The sequence below is a fragment of the Jaculus jaculus genome, chromosome 5 (assembly GCF_020740685.1).
Source record: "Jaculus jaculus isolate mJacJac1 chromosome 5, mJacJac1.mat.Y.cur, whole genome shotgun sequence".
Classification (NCBI taxonomy): domain Eukaryota; kingdom Metazoa; phylum Chordata; class Mammalia; order Rodentia; family Dipodidae; genus Jaculus; species Jaculus jaculus.
This window is the reverse complement of record NC_059106.1, coordinates 97,311,726-97,330,121: the sequence shown is the minus strand read 5'-3', so window position 1 is coordinate 97,330,121 and position 18,396 is coordinate 97,311,726. Positions and strand designations below refer to the sequence as shown.

General features: G+C 37.9%; 1 protein-coding gene across 9 annotated transcripts in view; it reads right to left on the bottom strand.

Moving 5' to 3' along the window:
* Atg4c (autophagy related 4C cysteine peptidase) overlaps nucleotides 1-18,396 on the bottom strand; it is a 113,635-nt gene that overhangs the window by 36,812 nt on the left and 58,427 nt on the right. For 8 of the 9 annotated variants that reach the window (XM_045150471.1, XM_045150470.1, XM_045150472.1 and 5 more), the window contains 4 exons: nucleotides 17,317-17,387; nucleotides 7,329-7,465; nucleotides 3,185-3,263; nucleotides 2,440-2,516 (listed from right to left, as the gene is read on the bottom strand). In XM_045150471.1, the coding sequence (XP_045006406.1) occupies nucleotides 2,440-2,516; nucleotides 3,185-3,263; nucleotides 7,329-7,465; nucleotides 17,317-17,387 (364 nt within the window). The remainder of the gene's footprint in view (nucleotides 1-2,439; nucleotides 2,517-3,184; nucleotides 3,264-7,328; nucleotides 7,466-17,316; nucleotides 17,388-18,396) is intronic. The other variant, XM_045150476.1, reaches the window with a different exon arrangement.

Sequence of the window (18,396 nt, the reverse complement as noted above, 5' to 3'; positions counted from 1 at the left end):
ACTTAACATATGAAAAGAAGAGAGTGAAATTTTAGGGTTGGATCAGTAATGCTTGCCTAGTGAGAGTGAGGCTTTTGCCAGGTAGCAATGGTTTGTTAAAGCTGATAAAACAACATTCAATGAAGGAAGAGGGAAGAACCCCAATTTCCAGCCTCATCTAAGTTCTTTTCATTTGCTTTTAACTTCACATTATCCTTTCATGGATTCTTTTTAAGGTTGTTAATTTTGCTCTTTTGAACTCCATTATCTCTATGAAAATTATAGTGTGAGTTTATACATTAAAATTTGCCCTCATACTGAACTACAAACACCATTCCTCAGTCCTGACCTAGGATTTCCTTGTTATATCCTTACTATTAGAATTAGGATTTAAATATACCCTTCTACAGTCAGTTCACAAGGTATTAAAGGCTCAGTGAAGATAACTAAAGATGAGGAAGGTTCCCTTAACAGGCAGTATAGAAGCTCAATAGTACAAACTATATAAGATACACTAATATACCTCAAAAGACAATGTCACAAGAATTAAAAATTGTTCTATCACTTAATTAAATGCAGAACCTTAAAATTTAATTTTCTCATTTTTGTCATATCTTAGGTTGATAATACCCCAAGTATAAGTGTGGTGGTGCACACCTTTAATCCAAGCACTCTAGAGGCAGAGGTAGGAGGATCACTAAGTGAGAGGCTAGCCTGAGACTATAGAGTGAATTCTAGGTCAGCCTCAGCTAGAGCAAGAACTAACCTCAAAAAAATAAAAAATAAAAAATAATTAAAAATGAATATAAGTATATACTAAAATATTTTGAGCTACAAGGAAGAAAAGATTTCAAAAGGAGGTGTGTCTGATCTGTGGCCTATGGGCCACATGCATCCCAGGATAGTTATAAATGCATGCAGCCCAGCATGTTTGCAGGTGATAATATCATATGGCAATGTCAAAAGGTTGGCCACACCTAAGCTAACAAGTTTAGCTTTGAACCTAGAAAAAACTCAACAAATGATAACTAAGGAAGAAAAAAATGAGTTAGCCTGATTTGATTTCAAAATGGTAAAAGTTTAACTCTAGAAAGACAGTAAATCAACACTCTAAGAGAAATAGCAAAGGATATACTTAGATCTTTTCTTTAATCTTAAACATGCTACTATTCTATTTAAAATTTTACAATCCTATGATTTAGGCCACTCATTTGAAATATCAGGAGTATAAGTAATTAGTTACATGGCATTGGGATAGAAAATTTAATATTTTAATTTTTCAGTCTATTTAAGTAAATATTGATCAAAAACACTGGCTATAATTTCAATGACTGCTGTATGAGGGTAGTTTTAGGATGTGCATGTAATTTTACTTATCAGTACCAAATTTCAGTAGCATATGTACAATCAAGGCTGCAAAAAGATATAAGAGGAGGTTAAAAATTTATACTTGGGGTATTATCAACTTAAGATATGACAAAAATGAGAAAATTAAATTTTAAGGTTCCACATTTAATTAAGTGATAGAACAAAAATGATGCCCCAGCCAGCTACAAATAATTATTAGGGTTTGCATGCAAATTCTAAGAAGAAGGAATGGGATATCTGGCCTCAAGATGCTTATATTTTAATTTAGGTAACAATGTAAAAGGATGCTATAATGTTTTTATAATATGCATTTCTAAACCAGATTTTAACTTTGCAGTTTATTTTCACAATCTATCCCTTAAGTACTATTAGTTATTAGTATCTGCTCAAACTACTGAACTACAATTTCACCTTGCCAAGTGCTTTAATATTGGTGCCCCATGTCATTTGTGATTAAAATTATTTTATTATATAAAATTATTTTAGTCTGTAAAAGCATCAACTGGAAAGAAAGAAGCAAAATGCCTCATTTATGAACACTCAACCTTCCTTAATTAAAATACTGAATGACAAAATGTGCTTATAAAGGGAAAGAGGTTAAGAAATATAAGCTAAAACAAATAGTAGAAATTCAAATAAGCCATTGAGAATATCTTAACTAGAGGCTAAAGTTTAATTGCTATGTTCAGGCAAAATAATTGAGTAGACAACCTTATTTGTTGCTCTAGCCTACTGCCTTCTTTTTCAGCTGGTAATCCTCTTGTTTTCTCTTTTTGGAAAATATACCCAGCACTTTAAATTCCTCAGTATTATTTAGCTGTCTTGTTACAAAATTACTGGGAGACTTGATCATTTATTTCAGTAAGCCTGGGAATTTAACAAGTTGAGACAGAGATAAATGAGGAAAGTAAATCATAAATGAAAATTCAGCAACAAAGTACTTTGACCACCGTGTTGACTATGGTTTTATGAATTAGTAGAATATTAAATTTTGAATAGACTACTAATAAAAAGCATAGCTCCCTAGTACATCTCTAAATAATTAGCTTGTTCCATATGTAAGAAAACAATACCAGCTCTGCATGTATATACCTCAAGAGGAAAATCCTTTCTGCTGACATCTACAAAAGATTGGCAGTAATGAGGATCCATGTAAATCAAACTGTCATCTACAAGGACAAAACAGAAGACAAGTAATTCAGAAAACACCTTATTATTACACTGCTTACAATCCAATTTCTATGTAGAACAGCTAAAAAAAAAAAAAAAAAAATCCAGGAGTAACAGCTTGCCAGCCTGATATTCATTGACTGAAACATAGGTTTGCACAGGAGAGATTAACTTTTGCATAATCAAATATGCTTGTATAAGCAGAATTTTTATAAAGTGATGAGACTGTCACTTAATTTTTGGTGATAAAATTACTTTCACAAACACACAATTATATTCTACAGTTTGCATATGAAAAATGTACCGTGCTACTTTATTCTGACAGGAAGAACATATTGCCTGTCATTTTATCATCAACTAGCACCACAAAAACTAGTACAAAGCAAATATGTAAATAGCAACTGCCAGAATGTGGCAGCCATATCTGCTGAAGTTCAATGAAACCAATAAATTATGCTGTGTTTATGCAATAACAGAAATTAAATATGCATTTTACAGGATCCAATTATGTTGTGGACCAAATGACAAGTGAGGGCTACGGAGCACTGATGACTGCATGCAGTACTCATTTTGTTCTGTTAACCATCTTGTTTCCAAACGATCTCAAATCAACTTTCTGACTTTTCAAAGAAAACAATGAGGAAATAAATTTTACTAAATCACTAACCTTGAAATCCAGCGAAGTAATATGACTGTTTCGGTTTCCCACCAATTATACCCACACAATATTCAAGGCTTAAAACACCCTGCCAATAGAAATTAATACAGATTTAGATCAAAAGGCATGTGATAATTACCTAAGACAATCAAATGTACCAATTTTTCACCTAGTAATTACTTAAATTGTATTTATCCCCATCATCTGAAATTCCTGTCTTCCAAACTGCCTTCCCTTTTCTTTAACTCACTCAATATTAACTTAATTAAATCAAATACTCTGGCGAGCATGGGGCACAACAACACTGAACAACTATAGTATGTCACAAAAAGAATAAATGCACTACAAAGTCATAAAAGTCCTGTCAAATCAAAACACAACCTCCTCGTAAGAAAGAATGCATTGTAGAATCTAGATGATGGCTGAATAGAAGGGGTTCAGTGGAGGAGGACAAAAAAAGGTAGTGAGAGGAAATTATGATCAAAATACATTATGTACATGTATGGAACTGACAACAAAATACTTTAAAACTAAAATAAATAAATTGATAAGGTTCCTCACTTACAATGGTCCAGATTACAATTTTTCTGACTACAATGAAAAGCCTGTATGCATTCATTAGAATCATACCTTAAGCTGGGCATGGTATCAGATACCTGTAAGTACAGCACTGAAGAGGCTGAGGCAGGAGAATCTTTAGTTTAAGGCCAGCCTGGGCTATATAACAAGACGTTGTCTCAAAACACAAAACACGAGGGCTGGGGCAGTGGCTCAATGGTTAAAGGCACATACTCGGTCAGGTTCAGTTCCCCAGCACTCATGTACAGCCAAATGCAAAAACATGGCACAATGTATGGCACTCACTCATTTACAGGGCCAAGAGACCCTGGAATACCTATGCATGTGTGCATACACACGCACACACACTGTTTATGAAAAGAAAGGGAAATCATGCTTTGGATTTTGGGTCCCCCCCCCCCACACCCGGGCTAGCAGTATGCAGTATGATAGGATCCTCTAAGCAGTCAGTGACAGTAAGCCACAGTTCCCAGGCAGCTAGTCAAACAGCAGTATTCCACAGTGGTTGACAAACACTGTCCTAGAGGCATGGCAGGGCCTTGCCATCTTCAAATCAGAGCAGCTGAGATTACCCGAATGAGACCCTCACAAGATCCGGGTTATTATCGCCCCCTAGTGGAAACAGGAGGGAAAGGTCATCAGGTCCATACTTGAGATTCCAGCCTCTCACTGCCTCTGCCCCTTCTCAGCTGCAAGTAATCCTGCCCCAGCTTCCATAATTTCAGGGATATTGGAGTAAATAGGAGACAGAGGGTTGACGATAAGGAGAGGGACTTAATTGATGCACCTATACGCTGGTGTGAGGCTGCCTAGCAATGAAGATGGCCAGGTCACCCATGCTTCTGTAAACTTAATGGTTCACCAAGCTAGGCTTGGATGAAATCATTACTTGGTCTGCGGTATGAGTAGGCATTTCTGTGAATCTTCCCAGGAAAAGTCACACAGTAGTAGTATATAACTGTGTTGCTAAGCTATGGTGTTTGGCAGATTAGATGTATTAAGTGAATTTTCAACTTAAAATGAGTTTATCAAAGTATTACAAGAATGTAATTTGGGCTGGAGAAATGGCTTAGTGGTCAAGGCACTTGCCTGCAAAGCCTAAGAACCCCAGGTTTGACTCCCAAGTACTCACATAAGCCATATGCATGAGGAGGTGCATGCATCTAGAATTTGTTTGCAGTGGCTAGAGGCCCTGGTGTGCCCATTCTCTCTCTCTATCTATAGAAATTATATATATATATATATATAAAATACCTCTTTCTCACTCTCTCTAATAAATAAATAAAAATAAAATATTTTTTAAAAAGTAACTTGGGGAACATCTGTTGGGATGGTTAATCATAACTGCTAACTTGACAGGATTTAGAATCCTGTCACCTAGGGTGACAACCACTTCAGAGTGTGTCTATGAAGTGTTTATAGAGAGGTTTACCCAACACAGGAAAACCCACTGTGAATATGGGTGGAACATGTGGGCTGGGTTCTCAGACTGAATAAAAAGGAGAAAGTGGGAGCAGCAGCATTCATGTCTCTCTGCTTTCTAACCGCTCATGTTCCTGCCATCATACCTAATTTAATAATATCTGATTTGCTCTAGGTTGTGACTGACAGAAACAACCTTCTTCTACAGTCTGAATGTTTTTGTCTCCTTGAAAATTCATGTGCTAAAAACTTATTCCATAACAAAAAAGTATTAATAGGTGGGACTTTTGGGAGATATTTAGATCATGATGGCTCCAGCCTCAGGAGAGGATTAATGCTACTATGGAAAGGGCCTGAGAGAGCAGGTTCAACTCCCTGTCCTTCTCACCCAGCAAAAAGACCCTCACCAGAGAGTAGTCCCTTGATCCTGGACTTCTTAGCCTCCAGAATGAGAATCTAAATCTTTATAAATTACCAAGTCCCAGGTATTCTGTTATAGCAGCAAAAAACAAAGTAAACCACCCTCTACAGAACAACCTCATTTCATATATTTTCAGTTTTATAAAAATACCAGGTTTCTTTTTTAAATGGGGGTAGGGGAGACAGAAACTGAAAATAATAACTAGGATAGATATATTAAAATATTAGCTAACCTTACCTAATAAGGGCCAACTAAAAGATAAAGAGAAAACTTTACCCCAGAAATACAAACACTTGATAGTGATAGACATTAAGGATTCTATTGCTTTTTTCTTTAGTAAAAAGTACCAGACTGTGGGCTAGAGAGATGGCTTAGCGGTTAAGTGCTTGCCTGTGAGGCCTAAGGACCCTGGATTGAGGCTGGATTCCCCAGGACCCACGTTAGTCAGATGCACAAGGGGGCACATGCATCTGGAGTTCATTTGCAGTGGCTGGAGGGCCTAGTGTGCCCATTTTTTCTCTCTCTCTCTCTCTCTCTCCCTCCCTCTGCCTCTTTCTCTCTCTGCCTGTTGCTCTTAAATAAATAAAAAAATTTTATTAAAGTGTCTACTTTATAAAAATATTTTCTACTTTTTATTTATTTGAGAGAGAGAGTGGGCATGCCAGGGCCTCTAGTCACTGCAAATGAACTCCAGACACATGCACCACCTTGTAAGTGCCCACTTTATAAAGCAGTCTGAACAACTGAAGCACAATATTTATGGCCTAGAACCCCTGGGGAAATGAAAATCTGGACCTCTCTTACCTAAGAAGGAAATGTATGGCAAGAATTATCATTGACTTTCCTTGGAAAAAGAATGGATACAAGTGATGTAAGAAAGGCTTTAGCTCCTGACATCTATATTTCCTTACCAATCTGCTATAATAGACAGTATAAACTAAATTAGCAGACATTAAGGAAAAGTTCCATTTTAAAACATTACTTAGGTGGACAAACTTAAAAAACAACAAATCAATGGTTCTTCTTCCAGGTAGTTATCTGAATTTGAATATATCACTTAACTTCTTTTCTACTTTGTACAAAGTTCTTTGCCATGCAAATGTAACTACAACAAATGCACAGCTGTGAAGTCACTACCTATTTAATAATAAAGGAATATAGAAGTTGGAGAGATGGTTCAATAAATAAATCACTTTGCCTTGCAACTCTTAATGCCTGAGTTTAGATCTCCAGACCCCACATAAAGCTGTGGTGGACTTTTGTAATACCAGTGTGCTTAAAGTGAGAATCCAGTTCTCCAACAGGCCAGTGAACAACTAAAGACCCTGGCTCAAACAAGGTGAAAGGTGAGAACCAACCCAAAAGCTGCCCTCTGACCTTCACATGTGCACTGTGGAATGCATGTGCTTGTGTGTACACACACACACACGCACACACAAACACTCTCTCTCTCACACACACACCCACACACACACACACACACACACACACATATGTATATGTATATTTATATATTTTCTTTGAGGTTGGGTCTCGTTCTAGCTCAGGCTAACCTGGAGTTCACTATGTAATCTCAGGCTGGCCTTGAACTCACAATGATCTTCCTACATCTGCTGTGTTGGGATTAAAGGTGTGTGCCACCATGCCAGGCTAGATATTTTTTTAAAAGACTGTAAGCCTATATTTTTAATATTAGCTAATACTGCCCTAACAAATCAGCCCTATTCTTACCTTCACAAACTCCAGGTAGTCAGTGTTGGTTCTTTCTCCACCAAGTCTAACAGGAACTAAAATAATAACAGCCTTGTCACTTGCATCACCAGCAGTCCTGGAATCACTCTGCTTATCAATTACATCAGAATTATAAACTGAGAAAAACATAATGAATATATTAAATTTTATAAAAACTATTTTCAGGAATATTCTTACCCTCATTCCACCCCTTCCACCACTGCTGGATGTTTCTCGTGTTCTTTCTTTGTCTTGTCAGTTCCTCCTGCTGGCCATGTGCTCAAAAGGGCAGATTGTCTTCTGAGCACATGGCCAGCAGTGGTCAGCACTTTGAAGGAGAACAAAGGTGGCTGCAGATGCAAACTACAAACAATAAAAAACTGAATACACTGGGGCCATCTATTCAAACCACCACATGGGGGTTAAATATTGTTAACTTTGATGCTTTCATATTTATATGGCCTTTGTCTTTTGCGTCTGTCATTACTGGGGGCAGGGTCTGATCCAGATCCAGGCTGACCTGGAACACCATTAAGAACAGAAACCTCTACCTCCCAGCTGACAAGATTAAGGGTGTATAACAACTCACACCCTTAGGGATTTGGGCTTTATAAGACTATCTGTTTGTTTTTATCCCCACAATTGCATACTCTGTGCTGGCTTTTGTTGAATGTGTATATTGCTCAGTTGAAGTTTAGAATTTGCCAGTAAATTGTACTACCCAGTCCACTAGAATACTTGCTTAGCAAGCAAACTCAACACCTAGGATTACTTTTGCAGCTGGATTGAGGTATAAGAGCTACACATGATACCTTAAACTCATATCCTGAAAGTATACAAAGGTGGATTGCCACATCTAAGAACACTGCAGATAAGTAGAAAACCCAAGCATCAAATCGATTCAGGATACAAAAGAGTCACTACATTATAATACAAGAAGCACAAAGAATCAAGACAATGGGCTGGAGGGATGGCTTAGCGGTTAAGGCATTTGCCTGCAAAGCCAAAGGACCCAGGTTCAATTCCCCAAATCCCACGTTAGCCAGATGCACAAGGGGATGCACATGTCTGGAGTTCGTCTGCAATGGCTGGAACCCTGGCATCCCCATTCTCTCTTTCTCCCTTCCTCTTTCTCTGTCAAATAAATAAAAATAAAACATTAAAAAAAAAAAGAATCAAGACAATACAGTCCCACCAAAAACTATAAATCCATCAGAAATGATCACTAATGATACTGTTTTAGATGAAATTCTGGACAAAGATTTCAAAAGAATGATTGTATATATACTCAAAGAAATCAAAGAAGAAACAAATTCCTGAAAGAGAACACAGGAAACCAGCTTAATGAAATAAAGAAGGTCATTACAAGTCATGAGAAAGGAAATAGAAATACTAAAGAAGGGCTGGAGAGATGGCTTAGTGGTTAAGCGCTTGCCTGTGAAGCCTAAGAACCCCGGTTCGAGGCTCGGTTCCCCAGGTCCCATGTTAGCCAGATGCACAAGGGGGCACACGCGTCTGGAGTTCGTTTGCAGAGGCTGGAAGCCCTGGTGCGCCCATTCTCTCTCTCTCCCTCTATCTGTCTTTCTCCCTGTGTCTGTCACTCTCAAATAAATAAATAAATAAAAATGAACAAAAAAAAATGTTTAAAAAAAAAAGAAATACTAAAGAAAAACCAGGCTGAAATCCTAGCTCTGAAGAACACAGTCAGTCAAATAAAAAACTCTGTGGAAAGTCCTACCAGTAGAATGGATGAAGGAGAGAAGAGAATATCAAAACTAAAAGACCAGGTGGCAGACATAATAGAGTCTAACAAAGAGAAAGACAAAGCTAATAGGAAGGTATGAATGGGAATTTCAAGATATCTGGGACACTATGAAAAGATCAAACATAAGAATTCAGAAGGAGAAGAATTTCAATCCAGAGGCTTAGTAGGTGTTTTCAACAAAATCATAGAAAAAAAATTTCCCCGAATTGGGAAAGAAGTGCCAACGCAGATACAAGAAGCTTCTAGAACACCAAAGAGACAAAACCTGAAAAGAACCTCGCCTCACCACTTATTTAAACTGCTAAACACAAAAACCAAAGAAAATGTAATGAAAGCAGTTCAAGAGAAAAAGCGAGTCACCTACAAAGACAAGCCCATCAGAATCACAGCAGATAATAATCACACAAATTTTAAAAGCCAGGAGGGCTTGGAATGATTTATTCCAAATTCTGAAAGATAACAACTATCAACCAAGATTACTTTATCCTGCAAAGCTATCTATCCAAATTGATGGAGACATAGGGACATTCCACAACAAAAACAGGCTAAAGGAATTTATGATAACTAAGCCAGCTCTACAGAAAATATTTGAAGGAATTCTTCATGCTGAAAAGAAAGCAAAACACACCTGAGGAAATAGGGAGAAATAAACCATGCTCAAATAACAGTTAAAACCAGCTAGTAAAGAGAAAACAGGAAACACTACAAAATAAGAAGAATAGTGAGAATAAATACATACCTTTCAATAATAATTCTTAATGCAAATGGCCTCAATGCCCCAACCAAAAGACACAGGTTTGCAGACTGGATAAAAAGGTGGGATCCTGCTATTTGTTGCCTCCAGGAAACTCATCTCTCAATAAAAAGATAGATACTGTCTTAGGGTGAAAGGATGGAAAACGTTATTTCAAGCAAATGGGTCTCGGAAACAAGCAGGGATTGCTATCCTAATATCTGACATGATAGACTTCAAACCAACATTAGTGAGGAAAGATATAGAAGGTCGCTTTAAGGAACACTCCAACAGGAGGACATAACAATCCTAAGCATATATGCACCTAACATGGGGGCTCCCAGTTTCATCAAACAAGCACTATTAGACTCAAGGTCACAGATATCACCAAACACAATTGTAGTGAGTGACTTCAACACCCTACTCTCATCAATTGACAGGTCATCCCGGCAAAATATAAACAGAGAGACATATGAATTAAATGATGTCATGGAACAAATGGACCTAACAGATATCTACAGAACAATCCACCCAAATGCTACAGAATACACATTTTTCTGAGTAGCACATGGAACATTCTCTAAAGTAGACCACAGATTAGGACACAAAGCAAACCTAACAAATGCAGGAAAATTGAAATAATCGCTTGTACTCTATCTGACCACAATGGGATTAAACTGCAAATCAGCAACAAGAAAAGCTATGGAACATATAGAAATTCATGGAGACTAAACAGTACACTATTGAATGAAGAAATCAAAAAGGAAATCAAAAAATTCATAGAATCAGATGGTGATGATAATACAACATACCAAATCCTTTAGAACACAATGAAGGCAGTCCTAAGAAGGAAATTTATAGCTCTAAGTGCCTATATAAAGAAATTAGAAAGTTCACAAGTAAACAATTTAATGGTTTACCTTAGGGCCTTGGAAAAAGAAGAACAAGGCAAACTAAAAATCAGTAGAAGGGAAGAAATAATAAAGATTAGGACAGAAATTAATGAAATAGAAACCAAAACCACAATCCAAAGAATCAATAAAACAAAAAGTTGGTTCTTTGGAAGGAGAAGAGACAAAAATTAATAAAATTAGAGATGAAAAAGGTGCCATTACAACACATACCAAGGAAATTCAGAAAATTAAAAGCACATACATTAAGCCTCTTAGTTTGAAAATCTGAAAGAAATAGATGATTTCTTTGGTTCATATGACCTACCAAAATTAAATCAAGATGAGTTAAACCATTTAAATAAATATAAATATAGCAGCAAAGAAGAAACAAACAAAAAACAAAGGAAGCCACCCTCTAAAGAACAACCTCATTTCATATATTTTCAGTTTTATAAAAATATCAGGTTTCTTTTTTTAAAATGGGGTAAGGGGAGACAGAAACTGAAAATAATAACTAGGATAGATATATTAAAATATTAGCTAACCTTACCTAATAAGGGCCAACTAAAAGATAAAGACAAAACTTTACCCCAGAAATACAAACACTTGATAGTGATAGACATTAAGGATTCTATTGTTTTTTCCTTTAGTAAAAAGTGCCAGACTGTGGGCTGGAGAGATGGCTTAGCGGTTAAGCGCTTGCCTGTGAAGCCTAAGGACCCCAGTTTGAGTCTGGATTCCCCAGGACCCACGTTAGTCAGATGCACAAGGGGGGTGCATGCATCTGGAGTTCATTTGCAGTGACTGGAGGCCCTAGTGTGCCCACTCTCTCTCTCCCCCTCCCTCCCTCCATCTGCCTCTTTCTCTCTCTGTCTGTAGCTCTTAAATAAATAAATAAAAATAAATTATTTTAAAGTGCCAGGCTGGAGAGATGATTCCATGGTTAAGGCACTTGTCTACAAAGCCTAATGACCCAAGTTCAATTCCCAAGTACCCATGTAAAGCAAGATGCACAAAGTAATGCATGCATCCCTTGCATCTCTTTCTTCTGATCAGATTACCAAAGGGTTTATCAATCTTGTTTGATGACATGTGGAGTTTGTTTGCAGTGGCTGGAGACCCTGGCATGCCCATTCTCTTTCTCTCTCTCCCCCTCTCCCTCTCTCTCTCTCTCTCTGTCTCTGTCTCTGTCTCTCTCTCAAATAAATAAATAACTTTTTAAATAAACTAAAAATAGCCAGGCATGGTGGCGCACGCCTTTAATCCCAGCACTCGGGAGGCAGAGGTGGGAGGATTGTGAGTTCGAGGCCACCCTGAGACTCCATAGTGAATTCCAGGTCAGCCTGGGCTAGAGTGAGAAACCCTATATTGAAAAAACAAAAAAAAAAAAAAAAACTAAAAATAGACCTATCATTGACCCAGCTAAACCACTCCTGGACATACACCCTAAAAACTCTATACTTTATTATAGAGATACTTTCTCAGCCAGTTTTTATTCTATTCGCAATAGCTAGGAAACGGAATCAGCCTAGATGCCCATCAACTGATCAATGGATAATGAGGATGTGGTACATATATACAGTCGAGTCTATTCAGCTGTAAGGCAAAATGAAGTTAAAATTTGCAAGACTGGCTGGAGAAATGGCTTAGTGTTTAAATGTATTTGCCTGCAAAGCCAAAGGACCCAGGTTCTATTCCCCAGGACCCATGTAAACCAGATGCATAAGGGATACATACATCTGGAGTTTGTTTGCAGTGGCTGGAGACCTGGCATACCCTCTCTCTCTCTCTCTCTCTCTCTCTCTCTCTCTCTCTCTCATTCTCTCTATATCTTTCTGTCTCTTTCCCTGCCTATTTATCTCTCTCAAATAAATAAAGAAAAATAAAATATTTTTTTAAAAAACTTGCAGGAAAATGATGGACCTGGAAAAAACTATACTAAGTGAGGTTTCTCATGCTCAAGCAAAACAAAAAACCACATGTTCTCTCTCATATCCTCACATGGAATAGTTTATTTATATGCTTTATTACATATTAGTAGTATTATCAATACTTATCAAGGAGGCTAGAATGAGGTTTGAAGAAATATATAGGGAAGGATCAGAAGAGGGGATAGTAGGCAAGCTAGTGGAGGGATAGAATACAGAGGGTGGAAGGGTCTGATGGGGGAAAAGGAATAAGGGAGGGAGGGGAGAGGCCATTTACAAAACTAAAGACAGATGAATTAGTGCTACAGAAACTTCTTCACTAGCTAATTAAAAGACAACTCTGGGGGCTAGAGAGATGGCTTAGCTCTTAAGGCACTTGCCTATGAAGCCTAAGAACCCAGGTTCAATTCCCCAGTACCCACATAAGCCAGATGCATAAGGTGGCACTGCATCTGGAATGCATTTGTCATGGCTAGAAGCCCTGGTGTGCCCATCTCTCTCTCTCTCTCTCTCAATAAATAAATTAATTTAAAAAAGACAACTGTTAAGAAGAAAATGATGATAGATAGATAGATAGATAGATGATAAATAGATAATAAAGATAGTTAGTATGGTCATAAATACCCAGTTAGGTTGTAGAAACCTTTACCCTAAAACTATAGGACATTGCTGGTAAATCCCAGTGCCAGAACTGAGTTATGACACTCCCCACAGTGTTCAGGGAGGCCTTATGAAGCCTCCAAAACAATACAGGCCATTGCCAAAGCACTTTGTTACCCATCAGAACTAGATAGCAAGACCCTAATGCTGAAGACACCACAGGCTGTGATCACAGGACATTGAGAAATCAAGCTAGAAATGAGATGGTAGCCAGCATCGTGGCAGCTAGCTGTCAGAGTGCTGGTAAGCACTGTGCGGGCTGCTGGGGGAGAAAAGTCACCAGCAAAACAAACAGTGCATCCTGCAAGCTACAAAACAGACCAAGCAAGGCAAGATGTACTCACCAGTACACATTAGATATGGGCCTGCTCTGTGGGAGGGAACTCATACCTGGAATTATGCACCAAGTCAGAAGCCTATGACTTGGAAGGTCATGGACCCTATAAGAAAGCCTACACTGTTTTCTGGCTAAATGGAGAGGTTGTACCCACCAAAAAGTCTTCTAAATGCCTATGTTTACCATGTTTGATCCATGCTATTAACAGTCTTGGTTAGTGAGCCTGCTTTTTACAGATGGCAGTGAATACCAGGGGGACCCAACATCCATAGGTATGACAAGCACAAAACAAATCATCTCTATTATACCCAAGAGGACACAGGAAGCACTACAGAGGAAGGCTAGATTAAATATGAAGAGCTGTTCTCAGGTCTAGCCACAGAACCTTCTTCTGTGTGGTGGTTTGATTCAGGTGTCCCCCATAAACTTAGGTGTTCTGAATGCTAGGTTCCCAGCTCATGGAGATTTGGGAATTAATGCCTCCTGGAGGGAGTGTTTTGGGGGGTGGACTTATGGGTGTTATAGCCAGTTTCCCCATGCCAGTGTTTGGCACACTCTCCTGTTGCTATGGTCCTCCTTATGTTTGTTAAGGGGTGATGTCCACCCTCTTCTCATGCCATCATTTTCCCTGTTATCATGGAGCTTCCCCCTAGAGCTTGTAAGCCAAAATAAATTTCTTTTTTTCCCACAAGCTGCTCTTGGTTGGGTGATTTCTACCAGCAATGTGAACCTGACTGCAACATCCTGGGAGATGGCAGTAGACACTGAAGAGACTCAAAACTCAACAAGGCAGAAAACAAGAGGCTGCTGAGAGCTCAACACTAAATCAGACTTCTAATATGCCTTCCAAGGCTCAGAGAACATTGTGGAGGAAGGGGCAGAAAAAATACAAGTGCCACTCAGTGGGAAAATGTTCTTGAGGCACTACTCTCTCTACCAGAACTGGCTAGAATAACCATGAATACACAGTGACTACTGATATCCCACTTAAGAGGGTCCTCAGAGGAATGGAGGCAGGAAATATGGGACATAAAAGGGTAACTTGATGGTAATATGAGCAATATGCAACACATTCATATATTAATGTTTCTAATAAAATTTAAACATCAATATTTATTAAAATATTTATAAAAATACATATGCTATGATTTGGGTGTAAAATGTCCCCCAGAAACTCAAGCGTTTGAATACTTAGTCCCCACTTAGTGGCACTGTTGAGAAAGGTTGCAGCACCTTTAGGAGAGGGAGCCTTGGTGGAGGAAGAGTGTCACTGGGTTTTATTAAGGTTTACTATTACAGCACCATTTACTGTTCCTTCTCTACCTACTGATGTGACAGTGTGACTCCTGCTTCCTGGTCCTTCTATAATGGAGTTCACCTTGAAATTGTAAGCCAAAAATAAACCTTTCCTCCTTTTTTTTTCCCCCCTTAAAATGTGTAATCAGTAATCTCTCGTTGAATGGCTAGACACAAGTAATGAAAACAATGAAGAGTTGGTAGGTTCTACCATGATTATATATGTGAAATCAAACTGAAGGTGGTGCTGGATTCAAAGTTTGTAGGACATCTTGGGAAAGGTATTTGAAGAACAATACAAAATATGAGTTCTCTCATGCCAACTGCAAATACTGCAAGAAATGCAATTTTAAAAGTCCCAGTGCAGCTGGGCATGGTGACTCATGCCTTTAATCCCAGCACTCAGAAGACTGAGTTAGGAGACTCACCATAAATTCAAGGTTCTAAGTCAGCCTGGGTTAAAAGGAGACTGCTTCATAAAAAGGTGTATAGTAGATGATAATCAGTATTGAAATACACAAACACATGAAAATATATTTAACCACAGATGAAGAGAATATAGAAAAACATTAAACAAATAGAAAGCAAAACTTTTAAGAAAAATTAATAATGAGAAATGTGTCACTGTCATTGATAGAACTGGGCTTCACCTAATTAATCCCACAGTTTAACAAAACAACACTAGTCAAATTTTTTCCATTAGTATCCTTCAATATGAATGATAAGATGACATAAAATGACATAAACTACTGTTTAATGCATTTGAATGAGCTTGGTATTGTTTGTTTAAGTTACTATATGTAACAGTTAAAGATCAACACTGATAAGGATAAAATCACAAAAAAACCCAAATTAGTAGTATTATTTAATGATTACTTGTTTGACCATATCCTTGACTTAATTAGAAGTTTTAATACAGCAAATTTTATTTGCAGTGCCTCCTATTTGCAACACATAGTAGCTGTAGAATTTGCATATTCAACTGAAAGTTAACAACCCTCATTTTCATTTGTCTATAATTATAGCTAGTAGCCACTTTTAACTTTTTTTAAAATTTTTTTATTTATTTGAGAGCAACAGACACAGAGAGAGAGGCAGAGAGAGAGAGAGAGGGAGGGAGAGAATGGGCAAGCCAGGGCCTCCAGAGAGAGAGAGAGAGAGAATGGGCAAGCCAGGGCCTCCAGCCACTGCAAACGAACTCCAGACGCATGTGCCCCCTTGTGCATCTGGCTAACATGGGTTCTGGGGAATCGAGCCTCAAACCAGGGTCCTTAGGCTTCACAGGCAAGCATTTAACCACTAAGCCATCTCTCCAGCCCATAGTAGCCACTTTTAAAAGAAGAATTTAAATAAATAAAATGCTAAGAATAAACACAATGAGCAACTGTTCATTCTATACTATAAACCCCAGTTGGCTATCAGGATAACATTTTGTCAATTTTTACATATTAAATTTGACTGACGTATCTTTCACTTTTCTAAAGCATTAAGTTATGTTATCAACTTAATAGCTTTTCTGTTAAAAAGAAAATGTGGGGCTGGAGAGATGGCTTAGCGGTTAAGCGCTTGCCTGTGAAGCCTAAGGAACCCGGTTCAAGGCTCGAGTCCCCAGGAACCATGCACGAGGGGGCGCACACATCTGGAGTTCATTTGCAGTGGCTGGAGGCCCTGGCGCGCCCATTCTCTCTCTCTCTCTATGTGTCTCTTTCTATCACTTTCAAATAAAATAAACAACAACAACAACAAAAAAAACCTGTGAACAGCATGAGATGGCTTTTTTTATTGGGACATTAAAGTCCTTATTTTTACCACAGAGATTCAAAGCAACTACATAGTAGTCACCAACAGAAGGCCCAAAACAGTGTAAACAGCTGGACATGAGGAAAGTCATCACTAGATGATTTACTAAGACATGGGTAGAAAACACAATCAGTTCATACTAAGATGAACTTGGAAGTTTCTTTTCTCAAATTAGTGAAGCTCCTGCTTCCCCAGCGCTAGAATGAGCTATCACAACTAGCTTAAAATGACAACTTCAAGAGAAAGAAAAGGCCAACCTGAGGCAGGAGGATCATGAGTTCAAGGCCAGCCTGAACTACACAGTGGGAACCTGTCTCAAGAGAAAACAATAAGTAAACTAGTCATTTTAAATGCCAGAATTTTCTTGGAGAATATATTTTAATATGGCAATTAATAATTCATAGAATGAATTCAACAAAAATATTCACTAAGCACCATTATGTACAGGATGCTATGTAAGAATTAAAGTATGCAAGTCATGGTTGCTGCCTTTATAATTAGATATGGTATCATCAGGAAGATACCTGACCAAATGAAACGAGATAAAAATTAGATTGAATTAGATACACTCCTTACCTGTACAATCTTGTGCAACATAAATAGTTATTCCTTGTAAATCAGGGTGTCTTGCTTCTTCAACTGCTTTTCTAAGAAAATAGCAAACATCATCCTGTAAAATTCTATTATTTTCAGTTGGTTCCTAAAGGTTTAGCTTAAGAGGGAAAAAAACACCATTTGCCTTTTTAACCAACATGTCTGCTGTCAAAAAATCTTAATGGTATCATAAGTGAAATTAACATTTTCAAAACTGAACATTATAGTAAATGCTGCAGAGAATACTAAAACATAAGTTATAAAATATACGTTAAAATTCTAGGCTGCAAAGTTTTCCTCCCCACTCACCTAGCTAAACTGAGTGTTTTCTAAGCAGTCCTTGTGCTTATTTAACATACACTTACTTTATGAACTGCTTGTCCTAGACATACCATGAAAACTTACTGTTTTCTTCCTTTCCTTTTTTTGTTCTTTCTTTCCTTTAAACAATAACTTCATTTATAAAGACACTGAGGACTGGAGAGATGACTCAGCAATTAAAGGAGCTTGCTTGTAAAGCTTGATAGCCTGGGTTCAATTCCCAGTACCCACGTAAAGCCAAATGCACAAAGTGGTACATGCATCTGGAGTTTGCAGTGGCAGAAAGCCGTGGCTTGGCCATGCTCATCCTGTCTGTTTCTCCTTCTCTCCAATAAATGAAAAAAAAAAAAAATTAACAGCATGAGGGGCTAGAGGTGCAGCACAGTAGTACACTACTTGCTGCCTAGCAAGCCCACAGCCTGAGCTTGATGCACCATACACCAGTGTGGGGGTACAAAACAAACAACAACAGCCACAAAAACCCAGCTAATTAACCTGAACAAGTTTAAATTTAGAATTATATGAGTAAAGCTGCAAACATGATCTGAGCAAGGATGCTTTCAGTGGTCACATGTCACAAGAAATGTCACAATATGCATAAAAAGAAATTATACAAATGAGAAGTACAATTTTTTTTTATTTAACTGTATCTTTAAAGTTGTCTATCATCCATGACCCATACTGAACACCAATAACCTCACTGAGGAGGGCTCTTAGTGAGTTGGGGGCACAGGAAAGAGG